The following is a 24,317-nucleotide window of genomic DNA, read 5'->3' as shown; positions in this document are numbered from 1 at the left end:
ACAGCGCGATCGCCTCTGCTACATAGCAGCGATCTGATGTTCGCTGCTATGTAGCAGAAAATCAGGTGTGATGTGACCGTCACAGCTGCCGGGGATCAGTATCGGTTACTATTCTGAAGCATCGCTGACCTCTGATCATGTGACGGGTGTCGGCGATGCCATCATTTCCGGCCACTAGGCCGTAAGCGGTAGTTAAATGCCGCTGTCTGCGTTTGACAGCGGCATTTAACTAGTCAATAGGCGCGGGCAGATCGCAATTCTGCCCGCGCCTATTATGGGCACATGTCAGCTGTTCAAAACAGCTGACATGTCCCAGCTTTAATGCGGGCTCACCGCCGGAGCCCGCATCAAAGTGGGGCTTCTGACCTCAGACATACTATCCCGTCCGAGGTCAGATAGGGGTTAAGGAGAATTTTAATCAACAATTTACAAAAGGAAGTAGAAGAAAATGTCCCTAAAGAATCTAAGCAAATTTTTCATTGATCTTGAAAAAGATCTTGATACCTGGGAAAAAGAAATTAGTCAGTACAAGATTATGAGACAAATCATGTCTTTAAATGGGACAGAGTTAAATTAAAACAAAGCTTGAGACTCTCGAAAAGGGTCTTCTACCTCCCTTTCTACATCGGCGGGAAGTGTATCATCACACATTCAAAGTAGTGAGACAATGGATAACAGACCCTATACAAGAGCAAACACAAGGAGAGTCAACAAATACATACATCCAGAGAAGACCAAACAAAATCAGAGTAATCATCAGCTACAGGTAATTAACTTGACTTTATCCCCATCTAGCGCTCTCAACATCTTTACTACCATCAACATGTACATTTATTTGCTAGAAAATTACTGGCAAGACTACTTTCTATTCCCAATCTGGATGCCAATTTCTCCACAGAAGAGAAAAAAGCAAGCACTTAATGTCCTTGAATCACTCTTGGAAAATCAAGATGAACCTTGTCGGGTAAATATTGACATTAGTCGTTTGTGTAGAAAATCAACTACCGTAAGTTTTCAGCTTCACAACTGTGTCCGGCCATTGACATTTTTGTGAATACTGTTTCAGCCGAATTGGAAGACCCGTGTAAATCCTGCTTCAAATCAGAATTGAAATATCATATCATCAAAAAGGAAAAAGCTGCCATCTTGGACTTACGATCGTGGAAACACGTAGTCTTCAAATTGGCGGACAAAGGAGGAAACGTAGTTATTTGGCCAACTGTTAGATATGAAGAACAAGCCTTTAAAATTTTTAGTGACAAAGTGCTATAGCAGGCTGCCCTTTAACCCAGCATTGTCTTTCCAACAGGATTTGAGAACAATACTTGAACAGGCACTGGACGATGGGATCATCTCCAAAAAAATATTTGATGCATTATACATCAAAACTCCAACGACATCCACATTATATATTTGATTCCAAAATTACATTAATGTAATTAATGGTTTTCAATGAACACATGTGGAATCACCGCACGTACAAAAGCCGGCAGCGCTTTGGACGAAGCAGGTATCTGCTGCGTCCAAAGCGCTGCCTTTACGGAACGTGGAAACATACCCCAAGTTTTCAATACTGTTATAGTTGTATATACAATTCAAGTATGCTATTCGCTCTTTCATCCTGTACGAAGCAGGGCAACATTGCATTAGTTTTACGTAGAGAGCTTCTTTGGCATTACTGCTGAAGATGCGGCTCTTCCTATTGTGGATAAGAAAAGGGGAACTCCTATAATCAATATAGAGCAAAGAGCCTTCACTCCTCTCCTGAGTGCCAAGCAGAGAAACCACATTCTTAAGGGTCGATGGGATTGCAAGAAAACGACCCCTCTTATAAGATCATGGCATATACTGTTAATACGCTATAAACTCAGATGGTAATTCCTTAGTTTTATTGCTGCTCTTGAGAGTTGTGCAATCCGACAATGAAGCACCTGGAGCAGAGAAGGTTGTGCACTCCTGTCTTAAGTGAGCATATTTTCAATACTTAATGATTAATTGATTATTGATGAGCATGCTCGGGTGGTCTGAGTATCTGGATGTGCTCGGAGTTTTAGTTTTCATCGCCACAGCGGCATGATTTGCGACTGCTAGACAGCTTGAATACATGTGGGGGTTGCCTGTTTGTTAAGAAATTTCCACATGTGTTCAGCCTGTTTAGTAGTCGGAAATTATGCAGCTGCAGCAATCAAAACTAAATCTCCGAGCACATCCAAATACTCGGAAACCACCCGAGCATGCTCGTGGAAACCCGAGTAACGAGTATACTTGCTACTCTTGCTAGTATTAATCACTATTAATGATGTCTTTATGTTATATGTTCAATTTAAGATTGCTGTAGTGTAATTTAAAAAACAAAAACAATAATTTAGGAATTCAGCAGACAAAACAAAAAATATGTATTTTCTGAACAATGAAAGTAAACAAATGTATACAAAAAACTTTGTACAATTACAGAATACTTGATAGCAATAAAGGAAATAAAGCACACATTAACAATAACATTTCACGAAGTCTATTTTATTACTTCAAATGTTAATGGTAAAAAAAATGTCCAGCACAGCTGTCTTATTTATAAAAGGAGAGTTAACTACAATAAGTCCCTAGTATAAGAAACAGCTGAACCTGATGTCGTTGAATGACATAATAGTCGATCAGTGTACAGTACATCTTATGAAGACCCGTAACGCAAAGAACTACTTCCGAAGCTTATTAAATACAGAATATACACTCAAAGCTTAAGCTTCTTTCTCCTTCCTCTGCCATCCGGCGCACCATCCAACTTCCGTTTTTGAGCCTGCAAAAAGAAAAGGTTTTGATTGAATACTATAATTTAACATGAACGTAAAATCACAGCACCAGTCTCTTTTAGCGCTAAGTGACTATCAGACACTGTAAAAGATGGCCAACTATTATAACAGACGCTTGCAACATTACAATTTGAAAGTTTGACACAAGTGTCAAAAAACTCTGTCCCGAGCAATAAGCATTACCAGGTGGGTACAAGCAGAGCACTTTGAGGCCATGTTCACACGTAAAATACTGACCAAATACTGATCATCAGTATCTGTAAGCCACAATCAGGAAAGGAACAATCTGAAGAAAAGTATAATAAGAAACAAGTCACAACTTCAGCATTTATCACCCACTCCTGGTTTTGGCTTACAAATGGATGTAAAATACTGACCAAATACTGAACGTGGCCTTATTTTGCAAGATGCCAGCTATCGGACTTGCACATCTAATGATTATAACCTGTCCACCTAACAGAAGGGGAAAATTTGAAGTGTTACCAAAGAAAAAAAAAAAACAAAAAAACCAAAGCTGCGCTTTTTCATGAAAAATTTGCTTGTGTTAAAGGGGAAAAAAAAACCCTTACAGAGGGTAGTTTTGGTCCACGTTTCTTTTTCTCAGCTTTCTCCTTCTCCTCTAGTTCAAGGTTTTCCCTTTCAATCAAAGTGATCAGAGTATTACATCTTCTTTGTAGTTCCTAGATATTGAGACAAAATATAAAGAATATGTTTACAACTTCAAAAAGTTTAGACCTTTTATGCAGTGAAATAAGATGACTACTTCTAGAAGCAAGCAGGTTTCTCAAATTTACTTCCTTACTAGATAAAATGGGTATATCGGGAAATTACAAACATATTCATGGCATAAAAAGGTGTAGGTTCGTGTCCTTCACCTTTTGGCATGCAGGCAACATGCTAGCACTATGCACCAAGTAGAAATTACAGCCTGACAAAATCTGCTTACCATCGCTGTCCTTGACTTCAGGAACCAGTCAAATCTGAACTGAGGAGAGTTCCTAATGCACTGCCGGAGTTCATCATACACATTTTCTTTATCAAAACCAAGTTTGTGCAACATGCAGATAAGAAAACGGTCTTCTTCCTCAGTATAGTTTTTCCCCTTGTTGGTGCCGTAAGATATTCTCAGCTGATGAAAAGATGCCTTGTATCGACCAATCTACATAAAAAATAAAAAAACAAACAAAACAGTATTCTCGCCACTAAAAGAAACAATGCCCGAATGTCTGAAACCAAAGAAGCAGGAAAATGTTCCAATTACCTTTGTGTCCAATGCTTTCTTTATGCCTATTCTCCTTTGTATCCTTGCTTCGCCCCTTTCAATCTGAGCCATTATTTTTTCAATGTCTTGAAGTTCATTACATCTTTCCCAAAACACAGCTTACAAATGGGAAAAAAAAATTTTACACACAGATTTAGAATACATATTCTATTTTCACATCTAATATTCAGATTTCTGAAAGCCAGACAATGTCAATGTTAAAGCAATCATTAAGAAGTTACAAAGCTAATTTTTTTTGGTATCAAGATATTAAATACTGAGAAAGGTGTAAAATTAAACAAATGCTAACAAAGCCTGTGTATATGGGTAAAACTTGTTTTTTTCATTAAAAATGGAGGGCAAAAAAAAAAAAGTAAAAGATGGACTAAGATACTATTTTTTTTTACAAGTAAAACAAATTTTCTGCAGCTACCCTGACTGCAGAATGCCGAATGCCAACAGAGTAATACAGTCAGGATTCTATTCACGTCTGCTCGAGCAGTCATCACATTAATATTCATATTAGAAATGCATACTGGGGGTCATATGCTGGCAAGAAAGATTTCCGGCTTCACTCATCAGAACATTGAGAGATGTAGTAAGAGATGTTAGTCGACACATGACCACCAGTAGGCACATTGCTTTAGTGGTCATGCGACGACCACACAAGCAAGCAACTGTGCATAATCTTTACAGAATGCATATTACACAGTCAGGACTTCGCAAACTGAAGTCAGACTAACTGCAGAAATGCAGGTTTACCCTGGACAACCCCCTTTAAGAAGGAGACAAGCTTCCCCTCAACCCACTCTCCAATGACTGTTGCAGATGTCAAATATTGTTGAGGGAAAGAAAGGTAGCAGGAAGAGAAGTAACCCAATATTACATACTAAAAACTAATGGGATGTTCTGACAATAATTCAGACTACTGGCTACAGGCCAAAGAGGAATGTCATTTTAGTGCAGTGGGCTGGTCATACTTTGCTGCCCCTAAATAGGACAGTATACCCAAACAACAGATCTACTTTTGGGGAAAGAGGGAGTTTTGGTTCTTACCATAAAATCTTTCTTGGAGCCTTCATTGGGGGACACAGGTAACCATGGGTGTATGCTGCTGTCACTAGGAGGCTGACACTATGCAAATAAAGAAGCAACTCCTCCCCGGCAGTATACACCCTCCGACAGGCACCAGGCAACTCAGTTGCTGCAAAAGCAGTAGTAGGAACAGGTAATATAAAACTCAACCTATGTACCAACCCACAACAACGGCACATCGGCCAACACGGTACAACTTAAAGGGAGGGTGCTGTGTCCCCCAATGAAGGTTCCAAGAAAGATTTTACGGTAAGAACCAAAAATCCCTTTCTTTCTCGCCTCATTGGAGGACACAGGTAACCATGGGACGTCCAAAAGCAGTCCCCTAGGGCAGGATATTCTGCAGAAAAAGAGTAGTTAGGTCGGCCGGTGAGAAACCGCCGCCTGCAGTATCCTCCTACCCAGGCTCGCGTCCGCAGAAGCCCGAGTATGCACCTTGTAGAATTTGACAAAGGTGTGAATGGATGACCACGTGTAGTGGCCTTGCAAACCTGCGAGGCCGAAGCTTGGTGACGAACTGCCCAGGAACCTCCCACAGCCCGGGTAGAGTGAGCCTTCACCCCCGAAGGAGACCGTTTGTCTTGGACACGGTATGCCTCCAGGACCGCCGAACGGATCCAAAGAGCAATTGTGGACTTGGAGGCGGGGAGCCCCTTTCGCCACCCCTCCGAGACGATGAACAGAGGGTCGGGCCTGACGAAAAGAGGCAGTTCTGGCGAGATAGATCCGGATAGCCCTGACCACATCCAACTTGTGAAGAGATTTCTCCAAGGGCACAAGGAAGGGAGGACAATGTCCTCATTTATGTGAAAAGTGGAAACTACCTTTGGTACAAAAGAAGGAACCGGACAAAGAACCACTTTGTCCTGATGCAGGACGAGAAAGGGAGAACGACAGGATAATGCAGCCAGCTCCGACACTCTTCTAATGGAGGTGATGGCGACCAAAAAGGCTACCTTCCAGGATAGAAGCGAGAAGGAAATGTCCTGAATCGGTTCAAAGGGCGCACGCTGGAGGGCGTCTAACACGAGGTTGAGATCCCAAGGCTCAACAGGAGGACGATAAGGGGGAGCTATATGAGCGACCCCCTGGATGAAGGTCCACACCTGAGGCAGGGAGACCAGGTCTCTTTGAAAAAGAATGGACAGAGCGGAAATCTGACCCTTCAAGGTGCTAAGGGAAAGACCCAAATCTAGACCCGCTTGAAGGAAACGCTAACTCTTTTTGTCTCAACTTAGTGTCAGCCTCCTAGTGACAGCAGCATAACACTCATGGTCCTGTGTCCCCCAATGTGGCGAAGGAGAAAAGGCCTTCCAACATCTGTGGTAAATACGCGAGGAAGCCGGTTTTCTCGCTCTTATCATAGTCTGGATGACGTTATGAGAAAAACCCACGTCCTTCAGGATCGTGGCCTGAACGGCCATACCGTTAAATTCAGAGATCGAGAATTCGGGTGGAAGAGGGGCCCCTGCGAAAGAAGGTCCGGGAGATCCGGAAGCCTCCATGGAACGTCCGAAAGCATGTTCACCAGTTCCGCATACCAGGCCCTGCGAGGCCAATCTGGAGCTACCAAGAGAACAGGGACCCCTTCTGTCTTGATCTTTTTTACGACCCTTGGGATCAAGGGGAGGGTGGGAACAGATAGGGCATCTGGAACTGAGTCCATGAGATCACGAGAGCGTCGCATCCGACGGCCATCGGATCCCGAGATGTACTACTGGGGAACCTTGTGGTTTGCCCAGGAGGCCATCAAGTCGACGTCTGGGACGCCCCACCGCTGGCAAATCTGGCTGCAGATTGCGGAAAGAAGAGACCACTCGCCCCCCACGATGCCCTTGCGACTTAGAAAGTCGGCTTCCTAATTGTCCACCCCTGGGATGTGGACGGCTGACAGAGAGGGAACGTGACCCTCCGCCCAACGCAGAATTTTTGCCACTTCCTTCATGACTTGTCTGCTGCGAGTCCCTCACTGATGGTTTATGTAAGCCACGGCTGTAGCGTTGTCCGATTGAATGTGGACCGGGTTTCCTGAGAGGAGAGACTCCCAGCGGGATGAGGGCTAGGATGGCGGCTCTGATTTCCAAGAGGTTGATAGGGAGGGCACGCCTCCTGAGCAGTCCAGCGGCCCTGGGCCGTGAGGTGGAGAAAAACCGTTCCCCAACCCTGGAGGCTGGCGCCGGTGGTGATAACCTGCCAGCAGGGAGGGAGAAATGACCTCCCGCACAGAATGGAGGTTGACAGCGTCCACCAAGAGAGACTGTTTCACCCTGGGAGAGAGGCGAAACGGGCGATCCAGGGAAAGTGGGTCCCTGTCCCAGGCAGACAGAAGGGCCAACTGGAGGGGACGAGAGTGGAACTGGGCATAGGGGACCGCTTCGATAGAAGCGACCATTTTCCCCAGAACCCTCATTGCGAGGCGGAGAGACAGAGGATTCGGGCTTTTTAGTGCTCTGACACCCTGACAAAGAGAAAGGAACTTCTCCTTGGGGAGAAAGACCTGAGCCTGAGAGGTGTCGAATTCCATACCCAGGAACTCCAGACGCCGAGTTGGAATGAAGGAAGACTTCTGGTAATTGATTATCCAGCCAAGGCGAAGAAGCGTGTCCAGAAGCTGGAGGCTCTGGCTGCAATCCCGACGGAATGGACCCTTGATCAAGAGGTCGTCGAGGTATGGGATTACCAGAATCCCCTTTGAACGTAGAATGGCCATGACAACTGCCATGACCTTTGTAAAGACCCTGGGCGCAGACGCCAGACCGAAAGGGAGAGCCATGAACTGATAATGATGTTCTTGGATCGCGAACCGGAGGAATCTCTGATGCCGTACGCAAATAGGAACATGAAGGTACGCATCTCGGATGTCCACGGAACACAGAAACTCTCCCGGTTCCATGGACGCGACTACAGAGCGTAGAGATTTCATCCTGAAGCGCTGAATCCGGAGATGGCGGTTCCACTGCTTGAGATTTAAAATTGGACAGAGCCGTCCTTTTTTGGAACCACGAACAGGTTTGAGTAAAACCCCGAAAACCGCTCGCGATAAGGCACCGGAACTATGACTCCTGAGGTGAGGAGCGAATCGACGGCCTGGAGAAGCCCTGGGAGATGAGAGGGCTGTTTGGGAGGACGAGAGAGTAGGAAACGACTTCCTGGGGGCAAAGAAAATTCTATTTTGTAGCCTGACGTGACGATCTCCCTGACCCAGGCGTCCTCGTCTACCGATAGCCAAACCTCTGAGAACAGAAGAAGCCGGCCTCCCCCCCTGGAGGGATTTCCAGGTGGGGGCGACCCGTCATTTATTAGAAAACCTGTGGCCCCGAGATCTAGATGGTTTCGTGGGGTGGCTCTTGGCTCTCCAGCGCGGTGGAGGCCTGAAGGAAGGTTTCCTTCGGTCCCCTTGCGAGGAAGAACGGTCCTGGTTGGGGTTTCCTGAGGAGGCGAAGGACCGAAAGGGACGAAAGGACTGGGGGCCCCTCCTGTTGAAGGAACGTTTTGGCTTGGACTGGGGTAAGGAGGTACTCTTACCACCCGTAGCGTCCGAGTTCATTTGATCCAGCTGTGTGCCGAAGAGTCTAGAACCCTGGAAGGGCAGACCAGTGAGGGATTTTTTAGAAGGGGGGTCAGCGTTCCACGCTTTTAGCCAAAGAATCCGGCGAATGGCCACAATGTTGCTGTTAGCCCTGGTGGAGCAGGCCGCCGCATCAAGGGAGGCATTCATGAGGTATTTACCCACGAGAAATCTGATCTGCCAAATCAGACAATTCCTCAGCAGGAGCAGAGGCCAAAATGCCCCTGTGCAGGGTTTTGGCCCAGGCTGACACCGCCTTGGCTACCCAGGAGGCAAAACTAGGGCAGAGGGAGGCTCCGGAAGCCTCAAATGCCAATTTTGCTAATGCCTCGATTTGTCTGTCCGTGGGGTCCTTAAGGGAAGCCACGTCCGGGATAGACAGAACCCTCTGAGAGGATAGTCTGGACACAGGCGGGTCGACCATTTGGAGACAAGGTCGGAGTGAAAAGGGTACAACACGTCTAGTCGTTTCCTGCCCGGGAAACGCTTACCAGGGTTTTTCCAGTGTGCAGAGGTAGTGTTGTCGAACTACCTGTGATTAGGAAAAACCCTAGAGGGACGTTTAATCCGTTTAAACGCAACGGAGACGTCCTGAGAGCTTGCCTCATCCTCTAAGTTCAAGCGTCTGAATGATAGCTGAAATAAGGCTATCGACCATCTCCTGTGTTCCGGAAGTCTGATCTGCATCAGAGTCAGATTCCGACTGAGAGGATAGATCAGACCCGACGTCCGCCTGCGAGGACAGGGAACGGGCAGATAGAGGAATCCCGGTGTGGTCCAGGGAACTGGAAGAGGATCTAGATAAGGTCCTTTTTCTGTCTCTTTTGTCCGGTCTGCCTCTGAGGGTCTTGGACAGGTGCGAGCGAATCGCCGTGTGAGGCGTTCGTGGCACTGGTGGCATTAGACAGAAGCGGGATACGTTCAAGTGCCTGGACTAGGGACTGGGACACTAGTCAGGTCAGACACTGATTGAGACATTGCAACAGCCCGCTCCGGGGGAGGGGGGGGGGGTGCACTCATCCCGAGACCTAGGAGCTTCCTGAGGGGCTGACATGATGGGAGGAACGCAGGACGGGCAGAAAGGAGAAGACTGACCTGAGGCCCACTTTTTCTTACAGAGAGCGTAGGCATAATGGATGGCCGTAGTGGCAAAGGCCGGAGTGGGGTCGGACATAGGTAGAGATATTACCTTGTCCAGGAGCGGAAAAGTACTGCCGGGAGGAGTAGAGCCCGAGAGAGCAGTAGTGCCGAGCCTGCTGACAGAACAGCGACAGCCGCAGGAGTCTGTGCCTGTGTGCCCCCGAGATCCTCGTGACCCACACGGTGAGGAGACGCTGACAGGGAGCAGGAAGCCGGCTGAAAGAGCGCGGGAACAGCGCGATGCTGTGGGCGTGCACAAGCGCCGAAGGGGGAAGCAGAAGAAACGCCCCTAAGAGCGCTGAACTCCCGGCCGCGTAATGCAGGGCGCCGCAAGGGGGGCGTGTAAGCCGGGCGCCGAATGAAGGAGAAATAGCCGGGAGAAAAAAAAATGGCGCGCGTTTGAATAAAAAGGAGGGAAAATGAACTGCCAGCACGCGGCGAAAGCGCAGTCCACTCCCCTATTAAACAGAGGCCCTGGTAAGCTCTGACATCCTGAGGAGATCGCTTGCAGGGCGGGAGGGGGAGCATGGGTATCGCCCTGTACTGTTTGCTTGAAGATTCCCTACCTGCAGTTGAGGAACACATCAGGATCCCTTGTGGAGTAGAGGGTCCTGGAAGAAGTCCTCCTTCCCGTGCCACGAACTCCGGCGCAGAAGACTGCGTCGACCCCTAAACAGGGGGAGAGGGTCACTGGAAGTGACCGCCGTCTTCCTCTTAGCCCTTTCCGAGGAGAGGGATGAGGAGGGGGAAAACGGCAAGGACTGGCCACCGAGGAAAAATCACCCTGAACACCCGAATGGGTGACAGGGGACAAAGTCCTGCCCAGCGGGTCCGAGAGGGTGCGATGTGGGTGATACCACACTGCTCTCTCGTTCGCTCAAAGTGGGGAAAACAGGGTGAGAAAACTGCACCCTGTTACCCTGAAGAAAAGTATCTGAAAAAGAAAGGGGAAAAGGTTAATAAACACAACAAATCCCTGTAAAAGAAATACGTATCTGGTGTTAGATCCAGGTCCGCCTCCTACAGACACTAAGCAAAAACTGAGTTGCCTGGTGCCTGTCCGAGGGTGTATACTGTCGGGGAGGAGTTGCTTCTTTATTTGCATAGTGTCAGCCTCCTAGTGGCAGCCGCATACACCCATGGTTACCTGTGTCCCCCAATGAGGCGAGAAAGAAATAAGCTTTTGCTATAACATTTATCTCCTACGCCTAAAATACGAAAAGAAGGAATATTTACCTGAATACTCCATTACATCATCTGGAGTCTTCCCTTCCACTTCACGGGCAATATTTTCAATGTCATCCCTTCCCCATTTTTCATTGGCTTTGATAAATTGATTGAAATCTCTTTTGTTCCAGCTAGTAAAACCCTGAAATAAAAATTAAAAATAAAAAACAAAAACCACCACAGGCCTGTTATACAGCAATGAAACTGTTTGCATCCATTAAAAGGCAACAGTGCATATGGCACATGCAGTAATTATCCATTTTGCATAGGTGACCATCACTTCCTCACACACCTGTGTTAGCAACTTTTCCTTTTCGTCTAGTTCTTCATCGTTAAGTTGCTCTGCTTCATCAATTTTTAACTGTTCCTCCTTTTGTACCTGGGCTGCATTGGGCAAATCTGGATTGCGAGGTACCTGAGTAAGCACAACACAATATTACAAAGAACTTACATTTAATTTTTGACCAAAACACAAAGTGTAAATATTTAAAGTGGTACCTTATACCCAATGGTTTTCCTATAATACAGAATTTCTTTTTCCAGCAATTCAAACAATCGTGGAGGAAAAAACTGGAAGTCCTGAACATTGGGCTGCTTTGGGGGCCTTGGAGCCTAAAAATGATAAACATAAAATCCATAAAAAATACCATCAGGATATTTTTCCGCAAGAAAGAAAAACACCACCACCAACTGTTCCTACTCACTTTTGGTATTTTTGGCTCACTGACACGAAGTGCTTCCCTAAAATAGGCATCCACAGCATAGTTGGCTTTTCTTTCACGTTTTGGAGGTTCAATCCATTCCGTAAATGCCATCTAGGAAAAAATAAAGTAATAAATGTTATCTTTGAAAATTTTCAGAGTAAAACCATATTTGTGGTCCTTTCAGACAGACATGGGTCTAAATGCCACGTATAAGCTCTGCATCTTTAAACTTTACTTTTGAGGGGCTACGGTGCATCTAGTTTTCTGTTTGTCACACACTTAGCAACCAATATTGAGTCTTATGCATTTTTGGAATTAAAAAATGTTCACGGAAAATTGCATTAAGGCGCCAGTGGGTATAAAGTGCCGAGTTTCATATAGAAAATGCACCAGATGACGACTTTCAGAAAATATGTTGAGTATGGGGTTTGAATTTAAAACCTAAGTTGCCAGACTATTCAATGTGTACAAAACTAAGTGTTCACAGATACACAAAATAAGAAAAAGAACAACACCTTCTGCTTTTCTCTGTAATCTTCTCCTTCAAAGTTGTATACACTGGAATCTGTGTCCATACTGAAATTTCTCAGCGAGCTTTCACCCATGTTTGATAACTTTTCCTTCAGCTCTGCAGTCTAGGTTGGGAATGTTCAAATTAAAAACAGGAATTAAACACTAAAGAAATTAAAATACTTTCAGTAATGTCCACAGTGAAGGCACACGTACCTTTCTTTCACCCCTTTCTAGGATGGCATCAATATCTTCATCCGTGATTTCACTGTCCTTTGAGGCAAACACGTGGGTAGCACCATGTCGGATCATCTGAAGCATGTCATCCTTTCCAAGCTTATTTAGATTTTGATCCACCAACCTTCCTGTTTTTAACATATGGAGATTAAAAAAAAAAAAAAAAAACAATTAGCAAATTATACAGTATCACCCATGATTTTCTAGATAGAACTGAGCTTAAAAATGGCCTTTTATCTCATCCACCTAAAGGAGTTTTTCCACAAACAAAAGTTAATTTCAATAAATACATCTTGTAATAACAATTTCCACAATTGTGTTTAAATAAAATGTTCCTGTGCTGAGAATCTTATAAATGTGCCCCTGTTGTGCAGGAACATGGTCTGATCACAGTTCCTAGGCAGGGGAGGAAGCTAAAGAGAGGATACAGACATTACAGAAGGGGATCACAGCTGATTCTGAGTGGTAAAACATTTCCTTGCCTGTTTTTAAACAATGTTTTACTTCAAATAAAGAATCATTTGCAATCCACTACACTAATGTCTGTAGACAGCCCAGGAAATGTGGTGTGATCACACCATGTTCCAGCACCTGCACAGCAAGGGCACATTTATAAGATTCTCAGCACGGGAACATTTTATTTAAACACATCCAGTTGTGGAATCTGTTATTCCAATATCTATTGATTAAAATGAACTTTTGTTTGTGGAAAAACCCCTTTAAAACGCACAGTTATAGCACCACTTCAGCAAGTTATTTTTATCACAGTGCTAAAGTGGTGCTTTCAAGTTTCCAGCCCCTAGTCTGATAATTACCAACAGCCACCTTTACCTCCTATCACCCCCGCTCTTAAAAAGTGTTGAGCAGTTTGTGACGTGCTGGATCAGTCCAGTGCTTCTGGAGTGAGCCAGAAGTCACTTTTCAATGTAAGTCTATGAGAGCCTCCTTCTGACACTGGCTGGCATTGAAAGCTTGTGACTGTTACTTCTGACTTCAGGTCAGCAAGTAGCTGCGGTCACAAGACGGATCCACAGGACCGGAACAGCGTTGATAGAAGGTGAAGACTGCAGTGGGCAAGAATAAGGCTTCTTTCACACTTCCGTCTTCCAAATCTGCACAGGATCCGTCCAGACGTTGAAATGACGGATCCTGTGCAGATTGTGGAAAACGTGTGCACTGGACCCAGTATTCTCACCTACCGGCGTTCACGCGCAGCGATACCCCCAGCAGCTAGCGTTCCTAGTAATACATTGCAAAATCTCGTGAGAAGTCGCGGGAACGCCGGTAGGTGAGAATATTGCGATTTTTTTTTTTATTATTATTATTTTTAACATTTTATCTTGTTACTATTGATGCTGCATAGGCATCCTGCGGCCATAGGCTTCCATTGTAGCCAGTGACGGGCAGCGAAGGATGCGTCGCTAACCGATTTTCAGAAGTGCAGAAAAAACGTTCCTCTGAAAGGATCCAGTGCACGACGGATGAAACGGATGGCCGTCCGTCACAATCCGTCGCTAATACAAGTCTATGAGAAAATGCTAATTTTTTTGCAGGATCCTGCATTCTCAAAAATCGACGGATTGTGACGGGAGCTGAAAGACGAAAATGTGAAAGGCCTAAGATTACGGGAGTGACCCAATATTAGAAACAACACTCCAGTGCTGAAATATTTATAAAAACCACAACTGCTGGAGCGGTGCTTTAAAGGGAAGCTGACAGCTGATATGCGCTACCCAATTCATGGGCAACACGTATGTTGCGATCTAATCTATCTTCAACTGTGAAACGACGCTGCCCTGGAGTGTCAGGTCTCTCCCTACAAGGGACCTGTCAGTCACTGGCAGCAGGTGGGGAGAATCTTTGAGGATCTAGCTATTTGACTAATCTCTTATGTGGCTTGGTCCGATGCAGCTTTTAAACTATGCTTTTCTCTGAAAAGCTGCAGCATTTCAGAGTTAAACATTAGTGATGAGCGAATATACTCGTTACTCGAGATTTCTCGAGCACGCTCAGGGGTCCTCCGAGTATTTTTTAGTGCTCGGAGTTTTCGTTTTTCTTGCTGCAGCTGAATGATTTACATCTGTTAGCCAGCATAAGTACATGTGGGGGTTGCCTGGTTGCTAGGGAATCCCCACATGTACTTATGCTGGCTAACAGATGTAAATCATTCAGCTGCGGCAAGAAAAATGAAAACTCCGAGTACTAAAAAATACTCGGAGGACCCCCGAGCGTGCTCGAGAAATCTCGAGTAACGAGTATATTCGTTCATCACCATCAAACATATAACAGAAATCATACAGCCAGTGATACATGATGCCCGTGGATCTGACAGGTTCCCATTAACCTGCCATCTAATAGCATACAAACATAATCTGAAGTTATAGCAGTGCCATATGTGTGTGCTTCCTGCGAAATTAGACAAAACACTATCAGTCTTACAAGGATTTTTTTTTTTTTTTTTACACGAGACTTACCTTGTTGAATAACTATGGAGTCCAAACGCAGCTTCATCTCTGCTCGCTCCACAATACGTTCTTCAACAGTGTTGTCCGTGATGTATCTGAACACCCTCACGGTTTTCGTCTGCCCAATTCTGTGTGCTCTATCCTAAAAAACGTGGTAGGAAAACCAAATGTGAAAACATGTTTTCATGAATGAAAGACTCAAACAATAACCCATTGGTGACTTGGGATGAGGGCTTCGGGTGCCATATGCCGAGAGCCATAATTTTAAGTTGACCGCTGTACGAGGCCTGGTTTTCCCCAAGCAAGCTGCAGCTTTTATTGGTACCATTTGGGGTTCACACAACTTAGATCTATTTCACATATTTCACATTTGGGTGACAAGTTGTGTAAACTATGTAACAGCACTCAGTTAACCTTCCAACTGCAGCAAATTTTCACCGTTTTTCCTCCTACTAAGAGGCATAGGTTTATCCGTTCACATAGCCGTATGAGAGTCTTTATCTGCAGGACGAGTTCGCCTTTTGAATGACACCAAAATATTCCAATTGTGATCGCATAGCACAAAAACTCCAGTGCAAACAAAAAAATAATAAAACAAAATGACAACAATTGACTTCTGCAACATTTTTCTGTCAACCGAGTTGTGTGAAGAATTATTTGTGTTGAGAACTGACATTTTTATTGATACAGTTTGGAATTCATCTAATGAATGTTTTGAGCACTTTGTTGTATTTCTAGAGGTGCAGAGACCAAAAAAAGGAGATTTTTGTGTACTCACCGTAAAATCTTTTTCTCCGAGATATCATTGGGGGACACAGGACGAATGGGTGTTATGCTGCTGCCACCAGGAGGACACTAAGTTAAACACACACAAAAGATTAACTCCTCCCCTGCAGTATACACCCACAGGCTGGACAATCCAGAGCCAGTTCGGTAACAAAGCAATAGGAGTAAGCCAGTTAAAAGAAAACAGAAAACATGTCATAGTCAAAACACAGACTGAAAAGAACATCGAGCCAACTAGGCTAAAAGGGAGGGTGCTGTGTCCCCCAATGATGACTCGGAGAAAAAGATTTTACGGTGAGTACACAAAAATCTCCTTTTCTCCTACGTATCATTGGGGGACACAGGACGAATGGGACGTCCCAAAGCAGTCCCTGGGTGGGCAACCAGAAGTTATAAATGCTGTGCGAGCCTACGAGCTATAGATGAGACACAGCCGCTTGTAGGATTCGCCTACCGACGGAAGCGTCTGCCGAAGCCTGAAAGTGCACATGGTAGTGTTTCGTGAACGTATGTAAACTGGACCATGTAGCAGCCTTGCAGACCTGTGCTGCCGATGCCTGGTGCCGGATGGCCCAGGACGCGCCGACTGACCGGGTAGAATGAGCCTTGATCCCCGGAGGTACGGCGTGACCCTTGACACGGTAGGACTCTTGGATGGCGGAACGAATCCACTTGGCAATGGAGGCCTTAGAAGCGGGTAGTCCCTTCCGTGGTCCCTCCGGAAGAACGAACAAGGCGTCTGACCTACGGAGAGACGCAGTCCTGGAGACGTAACGTCTGAGACCCCTCACTAAGTCCAGAGTGTGGAGCGCCCTTTCCGTACGGTGGGAAGGAGCAGGGCAGTGAGGGAAGGACAATCTCCTCATTAAGATGGAAGGAGGAAACGACCTTCGGAAGAAAGGTCGGACATGTCCGCAGAACCACCTTGTCCTGGTGGAACACGAGGAAAGGAGGACGGCACGACAGAGCTGCCAGCTCAGAGACACGTCTAATAGACGTGACAGCCACGAGGAAGGCAATCTTCCAAGACAAGAACAGCAAAGACACTTCATGCAAGGGCTCAAAGGGGGGCTCCTGAAGAGCACAGAGAACTAGGTTCAGGTCCCATGGTTCCAAAGGCATCCTGTAAGGCGGAACCATATGAGAAACACCCTGGATGAAGGTCCTGACCTGCAGTCTGTTTGCAATCCTTCTCTGAAAAAGAACCGAGAGAGCAGAAATTTGGCCCTTAAGAGAGCTGAGGGCAAGACCTAAGTCTACGCCTGATTGGAGGAATTCCAAAATGTGAGGGATAGAAAAAGCGGAGGGGGAAACGTCCCCGCGTCCTGCACCAGGCGAAGTAAGCCTTCCAAGCGCGGTGGTAGATGCGCATAGAAGAAGGCTTGCGTGCGCGGAGCATGGTAGATATCACTGTCTGGGGCAACCCCTTCTGCCTCAGTACCCAGGACTCAACAGCCACACCGTTAAACACAGAGCCTCTGAGTTCGGGTGGTAAATGGGCCCTTGAGACAGGAGGTCTGCGCGGCTCGGTAGCCTCCAAGGTACGTCTGAGACCAGTTGTACCATCTCGGCGTACCATGTTCTGCGCGGCCAGTCCGGAGCGATGAGAAGTACTGGAATCCGTTCTGCCTTGATCTTCCTGATTACCTTCGCCAGAAGGGGAATTGGGGGAAAGATGTATGGGAGTCTGAAACCCTGCCATGAGAGGACGAGAGCGTCGGCTCCGAAGGCTGAGGGGTCGTGAGACCTGGCCATGAAGACGGGAACCTGGCAATTGAGGCGAGATGCCATTAGGTCCACGTCCGGGGTCCCCCATCGAGAGCATATCTGTTGAAAGATTGCGGGATGGAGAGACCACTCTCCGGGATCGAGGCTGTGGCGACTGAGAAAGTCCGCTTCCCAGTTTTCCACGCCTGGGATGTAAACTGCTGAGAGTATGGAGTGGTTGGTCTCGGCCCAGCGGAGAATGAGCGCTACCTCGACCATGGCCGCTTTGCTGCGAGTGCCGCCTTGGCGGTTGATGTAGGCTACCGCAGTGGCGTTGTCGGACTGGACTCTGACCGCGCGGCCGGAAAGGAACGGCTGAAACTGGCGGAGAGCCAGTCTGATTGCCCGAATCTCTAGGATGTTGATGGGCAGCTGGGATTCCTGCGGAGACCAGCGACCCTGAGTCGAGTGGCGCTGGAACACTGCACCCCAGCCGAAGAGACTGGCGTCCGTCGTGACAACCAGCCAGTGCACCGGAAGGAAAGACTTCCCCCGAGTCAGGGAGGACCTCTTGGTCCACCACCTGAGGGACTGTCTGATTGGGCGAGAGAGAAAGAGACGGCGGTCGAGCGAGGCGGGATTCCTGTCCCATACTGCCAAAATGGCGTGTTGTAAGGGACGGAGGTGAAAAACCGCAAAGGGCACTGCTTCCATTGCCGCCACCATCCTGCCGAGTACCCTCATGGAGAAGCGTAGGGAGTGAGAGCGAGGTCGAGTAAGCTTCCGGACTTCTCTCTGTAGAGTGGATACCTTTTCCGGAGGCAAAAGTACTAGACCCTGAGAGGAGTCTAGGATCATTCCCAGGTAGGATATGGTTTGAGCCGGGACTAGGGAAGATTTTTTGAAATTGATCTTCCAGCCCAGGCGTAGAAAGGTATTTATAGTAACGTCTACCGCTTCTGAGCAGGACCGGAAAGAGGAGCCCTTTATGAGAATGTCGTCCAAGTAGGGCAACACCACTATGCCTCGAGCATGTAGAATGGCCACGGCAGCTGCCATGACCTTGGTGAACACCCGAGGAGCGGTGGCCAGCCCGAAAGGTAGGGCGACAAACTGAAAATGGTGCCCCTGGACCGCGAAGCGGAGGAAGCGCTGATGAGACGGTAGAATGGGAATGTGCAGGTAAGCGTCTTGAACATCTAGAGATGCAAGAAACTCGCCCTCTTCCAGAGAGGCAATTACCGAGCGGAGGGACTCCATACGGAATTGACGTACACGGACGTACTTGTTGAGAAGCTTGAGATCCAATATTGGACGTACTGAGCCGTCCTTCTTGGGTACGATGAAAAGATTGGAATAGAAGCCCTGGTACCTCTCGTTCTGAGGTACCGGGATGATGACCCCGTCTTCCCACAGCGATCTTATGGCCTGAAAATACTGACAGACCCTTGCTCTGGGAGGAGGGGACTGGAAGAAACGAGATGGAGGAAGAGAGACAAACTATCTTGTGACCGAAGGACACCAGATCGCGGACCCATCGGTCTGGAACTACCGAGAGCCACGCGTCCCGAAAAAAGAGTAGGCGGCCGCCAACTCTGTCGGTGTCCTTTGGCGCCTGCCAAGAGTCATTGAGGCGGAGACCTGTTAGGTCTGGGCCCCCTGGACCCCTGTTGTCTGGGTCTGCCTCTCCAAGAGGGAGAAGGTTTGTAAGAAGGCTGGGAGGCTCTGTCCTTGCGCTGACCTCTCCCGGCGCCGGATGGCGCGGAGGAAGGATTGGACCAATTGGAGCCGAAACGGAAATAACGGCCTCGGCCCTGTTGGTTGCGAAAGGGGCGAAAGGTTCGTTGCTGGGGAAGGAATTTGCTCTTTCCCCCTGTGGAGTCTGCGATTATCTTATCTAGTTTGTCCCCAAAAAGGCGTTCGCCCTGGTATGGAAGGGACGTGAGAGATTTTTTGGATCCTGAGTCCGCTTTCCAGTCCCTGAGCCAAAGGGATCTGCGGATCGTGACAGCATTGGCCGCTGCCTGTGAGGCACAGTTAGCCGCGTCTAAGGATGCGGAAACTACAAAGTCCCCCGCTCTGGCAATCTGAGTGGCCAGGTGTGAAACCTCGGGGGGTAAGTCGGCGTGCAGTGCTGTAGAGGCTAAAGACTCGGCCCAATGGGTCATGGCTTTTGCAACCCATGTGGCGGCAAAAGAGGGGAAGAGAGAAGCCGAGGAGGCTTCAAAGGCCGAGCGAGCCATCTGATCAATTTGTCTATCCGTGGGATGCTTGATGGACGCGCCCTCGGAGGAGGATAGAACCGCCTTGGTGGCTAGCCGCGACACTGGTGGGTCCACGGAGGGTGACTGAGACCACTCCTTAGCAAGGTCCTGAGCAAACGGATACTTCGATTGCATAGCCTTCTGACCTGAGAAGCGTTTGTCCGGACGGACTCTATGGAGATCGACAATGTCCTTGAATTGAGGATGCGTAGGAAAAAATCTATGAACCTTTGTAGTTCGCCCGAATGACACGGGATGAACCGCCTTGGACGGGGCTTCCTCCTCTAACTGTAGCGTCTGACTTACAGAGTCTATGAGAGAATCTAGGGTCTCTTGGTCGTGACGATACTCTGGGGAACAGGACACGCTGGATGCGTCGTCCAGGAAGGATTCCCTGCTATGAGCTGGGGATGAGTGACGAGAGACTTCGCTCTCTGAGCCGGAGGGTTGATCACGGACCGGAGATATTACCCTGGACCTCTTTCTAGATGAGCGAGGGCTTCTGGAAACGGTACGACCTCTGGGCCGAGAGGGGTTCTTAGACCGCGTTACATCATCCATGGAAGTGCCCTGGGTAAGGGACGGCTCACGGAGGGACTGTATCGTCCTTTCCAAGGATGCCACAGATCGAGCAAGGGAGGACGCCCATGCGGGGGTACTAGGCTCACTACATTCCGGGTCAGAGGCTGGAGTATCCTGTGCCGCAGACATTACGCAGGCGGAGCACAGCGGGGTAGTGTGACCTCGGGGCAGAGATACCTTGCAGGAGGTGCACACAGCAAAAATAACAGAGTGGGTCTTTCCAGTCCGTTTTTGCTGAGACTGTGACATCTTTACCATTAAGTGAGTGTACTGGCAGGGGGGGAGAAAACCCTACTGCGTGCGTCTCACCAAGTTCTGCGGTGCTTGGCAGGGAGATCCTGAAGTCCTGTGCGCTGTGGTGCTGCAGAGCCGCCAGCGCACTTCCTGGTCCAAGATGGCCGCCGAGATGTGAGAAGGGCGCTTCTCGGGAACGAGAAGCGCCCAGAGAGAGAGAGAGAGGGGGGGCGTGTCGTGGGCGGGCGGTGGATTCCCTGCTATGCGCGTCGGAACGCTGCCAATGCCGCCGCCCTCCTGCTGTATGAAGGAGGGAGTATGATCGCCCGCGTTGGAGTCCGGCCCAGGGCCGGTAAACTGTGTCACCGCTCTAACAGGGCGCCGGATTGCCCGCCATGCCCCCATTATAAGGCTGCCCCGCGGCTGCAGCGCCGCAATAGAAAGGGGATAAGGGATCCCTGAACAGGCGTCCTCTGTCAGCTCGTCGGCCCCCGCACTTACCTTGTGCGATAGGGCCGATGCTCCATCCACCTTCACCTTAGTAGGGAGAGGGTGGAGAGCTTCTGCCGCCGTGCAACATCCGCTATCTTCAGTGGTGATGCAGTGGGCGGCTGCACGGACGCCATATCATTAGTCCGGCTGTGCCCTGGCTCCAGGAGACTTAGGTGGATGATTAGTCCCCGTGGTCGCCTGACAAGGAGGGAGGGAGATCGGAACGCTAAGGAACCGTCGCCACACTGGAAAGTGAGCCAGGGCTGGCATCCATCGTCGCGGGAAAGGATACAGGAGGAACGCTCCATGTACTTGCCCGTTGTTGGTGCGGGAGAGATCAGAGCTGAAAATTTGCCTGTCGCTCCCTTCCGTTAAAAACAAAAAATTGGTGGGGTCCTGAGGACCCAAGTGCCTCCTGAGACACTAAGTAAGAACTGGCTCTGGATTGTCCAGCCTGTGGGTGTATACTGCAGGGGAGGAGTTAATCTTTTGTGTGTGTTTAACTTAGTGTCCTCCTGGTGGCAGCAGCATAACACCCATTCGTCCTGTGTCCCCCAATGATACATAGGAGAAACAAAAACTGCATTTCTGTGGCTATGCTCTGCTTTACAGCGTTTACTGTACGGAGTAATACCTTCATATTTTGATCAGACTTATGGATGCATCAATATGAAATATACACGTTTAATACTTTTAATGAGGGAAAAGGGTGGCAAAATTTCCATGTCTACTGCTAGACTTTTTATTTTTTTTTTTTTTTTTTTAAGTAAACTGCAATCACTTAATTGCTTTTTCTATATTATTGTAGTCTACAGTGAAGGCCACAACATGGCGGTAGGTTCCTGGTTGCCACGACAACCCATCAGTGCCCAGCTATCGCACTGCAGGGGTAAGGGGTTGGAGGACAGGAGTGTAGGAGATTGGGCCTCTGAAGCAGACTCCTTCAAACCTCTTAAAAGGTAACCAGTCATGTGAAGAGACACCATTAACCTGCAAATATGCTATGACTACATGCTGGCAACTAGCCCCCACCCTACCCCCAAAGAAGCAAATCACCTTTATTCCTTCCGGCAGCATTCGGGTTCAAGTCATCATTCTGTATAGATAGCAGCAGTAGCCTCAGCCTCACCCCTGGGACTGACTGACAGCCGACCCCAAAGCGGAGCTGCCGTCTGTCAGTGCCAGCGGTGCTGTTAGAGGCATTGCTCTCTATACATAATTATGACAAACCCAAACACTGCAGGGATGCATATAATTTATTTCCTCCCAGCAGCGGGGGTTTAAGTGCCAATTTGAACTCTACTAAACTGCGTATTAACCCCATATTTGCAGGTTAATAGCATTTCTTCAATTGACAGGTTCCCTTTAAATAATCGCTGTCACAACTAGCATCGGCTTCTTAATGGTTAAACTGTTGCAATTTGAGTTTCGCTTTTGTTTAGGTGTCAGCTATAAATCAGTACAGGCAGTAGGATTGATCGAATAGCTTTGGATAAGTTCTTATCTGAATAGCTATAGCGCTTCCCGAATAGCTGCACTGGTTACCTGGCGCGCTCCCGATGAGCAGCTGTTCTGCACCGCAGATGCATGTGACACGGCTGTGTGGCAGTCAACACACAGGCTCTCCATGCACATGCATCAAGCAGCTGCGACGCCGAACAGCTGATCATTGGAAGCGCTCAAAATCAAAAACCACCACATCCCCATATCTATTGCTTGCTGAAATAATCTGCCAAACTGTGCATGTTCTGTAGCAGCTGGCTAGGAGTGTAGTTGATTTATTCTATATTCATGAATGGGGAGGAATAGGATACAAGCACATCATTCACAGTCGACACTCAGAATATGAGTCTGCTAATGGTGGAAGAGTCCTTAGGGCCAACCAACAGATCAGGAATTACTTGTGCAATACCAAGGCAATCCAGACAACATGATCTGCTGGAGGGACTTGAGGAATGAAGGTGGGGGAAGACTGGTTTTGAGGACCTTCCACTCGCACACACGAGAATGATTTATTCACTACCAACAGAGCAAAATAAAAAACAGTCTACAATAAATTGGATACACATACCATAGCCTGAAGATCAACTTGGGGGTTCCAGTCAGAATCATATATGATAACAACATCAGCTGTAGCGAGGTTGATTCCCAGTCCTCCAGCACGTGTGCTCAACATAAAAATGAATTTAGAACTACCGGGAGCATTGTAAGCCAAGATGGATTCCTGTGAAATATATACATTAGAGCTCGGTTCTATTATTGTAATATTAGCTAAAACAGACAAATACTCACTTGTCTTTCATCATGTGGCGTTTGGCCATCCAGGCGGCAGTATTCATAATTTCTCCACATGCAATAATCTTCTAAGATATCTAAGACTCTTGTCATTTGGCTGAATATCAGCACACGAGAACCTAGCATGAAAGAAATTCACCAATTATAACAACGAAAACTTTGCCATAAGTAAGGAGTCTAGTTTTTTAGCTCTGCAAAGAGTGAATATTATATAATTATATACACACAGTACAGAGCAAAAGTTTGGACACACCTCATTTAAATATTTTTCTGTATTTTCATGACTATGAAAATTGTACATTCACACTGAAGGCATAGAAACTATGAATTAACACATGTGGAATTATATACTTAAAAAAGTGTGAAACAACTGAAGAAATAATAATAATAATCTTTATTTATATAGCGCCAACATATTCCGCAGCACTTTACAATTAAGCGGGGACTTATACAGACAAATTCAATACAAGTTAAGACAATTTAAACAGTGACATTAGGAGTGAGGTCCCTGCTCGCGAGCTTACAATCTACAAGGAAATGGGGGGACACAATAGGTGCAAAGTGCTTGTTATTTCAGGTCTGGCATTTATAATACATAGGGATTTTCATTCAAAGCTGCATGATCCGGTCATCAGCCCGTGTGTTTAAGTGCAATAGTCAAGTATCAAGTGCAGTTATGTGCATGGAGGGTGTGGAGACAGATGAATAGTAGGGTGCAGATTCAGAGTGATATTTGGAAGGAGGGAACAGGGCAAAGTTAGTTTACTGAGTAGTTGATGTGGTAGGCTTGTTTGAAGAGATGGGTTTTTAGAGCGCGCTTGAATAGGTCGGGGCTAGGTATCAGTCTGATATGTCTTATATTCTAGGTTCTTCAAAGTAGCCACCTTTTGCTTTGATGACTGCTTTGCACACTCTTGGCATTCTCTTGATGAGCTTCAAGAGG

General features: G+C 47.3%; 1 protein-coding gene across 1 annotated transcript in view; it reads right to left on the bottom strand.

Moving 5' to 3' along the window:
* Positions 1 to 2,501: 2,501 nt before the first annotated feature.
* Positions 2,502 to 24,317, bottom strand: part of SMARCA5 (SNF2 related chromatin remodeling ATPase 5) — a 60,441-nt gene continuing 38,625 nt past the window's right edge. Inside the window, exons 12-24 of the mRNA XM_077279261.1 lie at positions 23,372 to 23,493; positions 23,151 to 23,303; positions 15,024 to 15,156; positions 12,529 to 12,677; positions 12,318 to 12,437; positions 11,803 to 11,913; positions 11,597 to 11,710; positions 11,391 to 11,513; positions 11,108 to 11,240; positions 4,069 to 4,187; positions 3,754 to 3,966; positions 3,377 to 3,487; positions 2,502 to 2,794 (exon numbers count right to left, since the gene is read on the bottom strand). Of these exons, the coding sequence (XP_077135376.1) occupies positions 2,729 to 2,794; positions 3,377 to 3,487; positions 3,754 to 3,966; positions 4,069 to 4,187; positions 11,108 to 11,240; positions 11,391 to 11,513; positions 11,597 to 11,710; positions 11,803 to 11,913; positions 12,318 to 12,437; positions 12,529 to 12,677; positions 15,024 to 15,156; positions 23,151 to 23,303; positions 23,372 to 23,493 (1,667 nt within the window). The 3' untranslated portion in view covers positions 2,502 to 2,728. The remainder of the gene's footprint in view (positions 2,795 to 3,376; positions 3,488 to 3,753; positions 3,967 to 4,068; positions 4,188 to 11,107; positions 11,241 to 11,390; positions 11,514 to 11,596; positions 11,711 to 11,802; positions 11,914 to 12,317; positions 12,438 to 12,528; positions 12,678 to 15,023; positions 15,157 to 23,150; positions 23,304 to 23,371; positions 23,494 to 24,317) is intronic.

Source organism: Ranitomeya variabilis, chromosome 1 (assembly GCF_051348905.1).
Source record: "Ranitomeya variabilis isolate aRanVar5 chromosome 1, aRanVar5.hap1, whole genome shotgun sequence".
Lineage (NCBI taxonomy): Eukaryota > Metazoa > Chordata > Amphibia > Anura > Dendrobatidae > Ranitomeya > Ranitomeya variabilis.
Note: the sequence above shows the minus strand (reverse complement) of the source record. Positions and strands in the feature narration are given on the sequence as shown.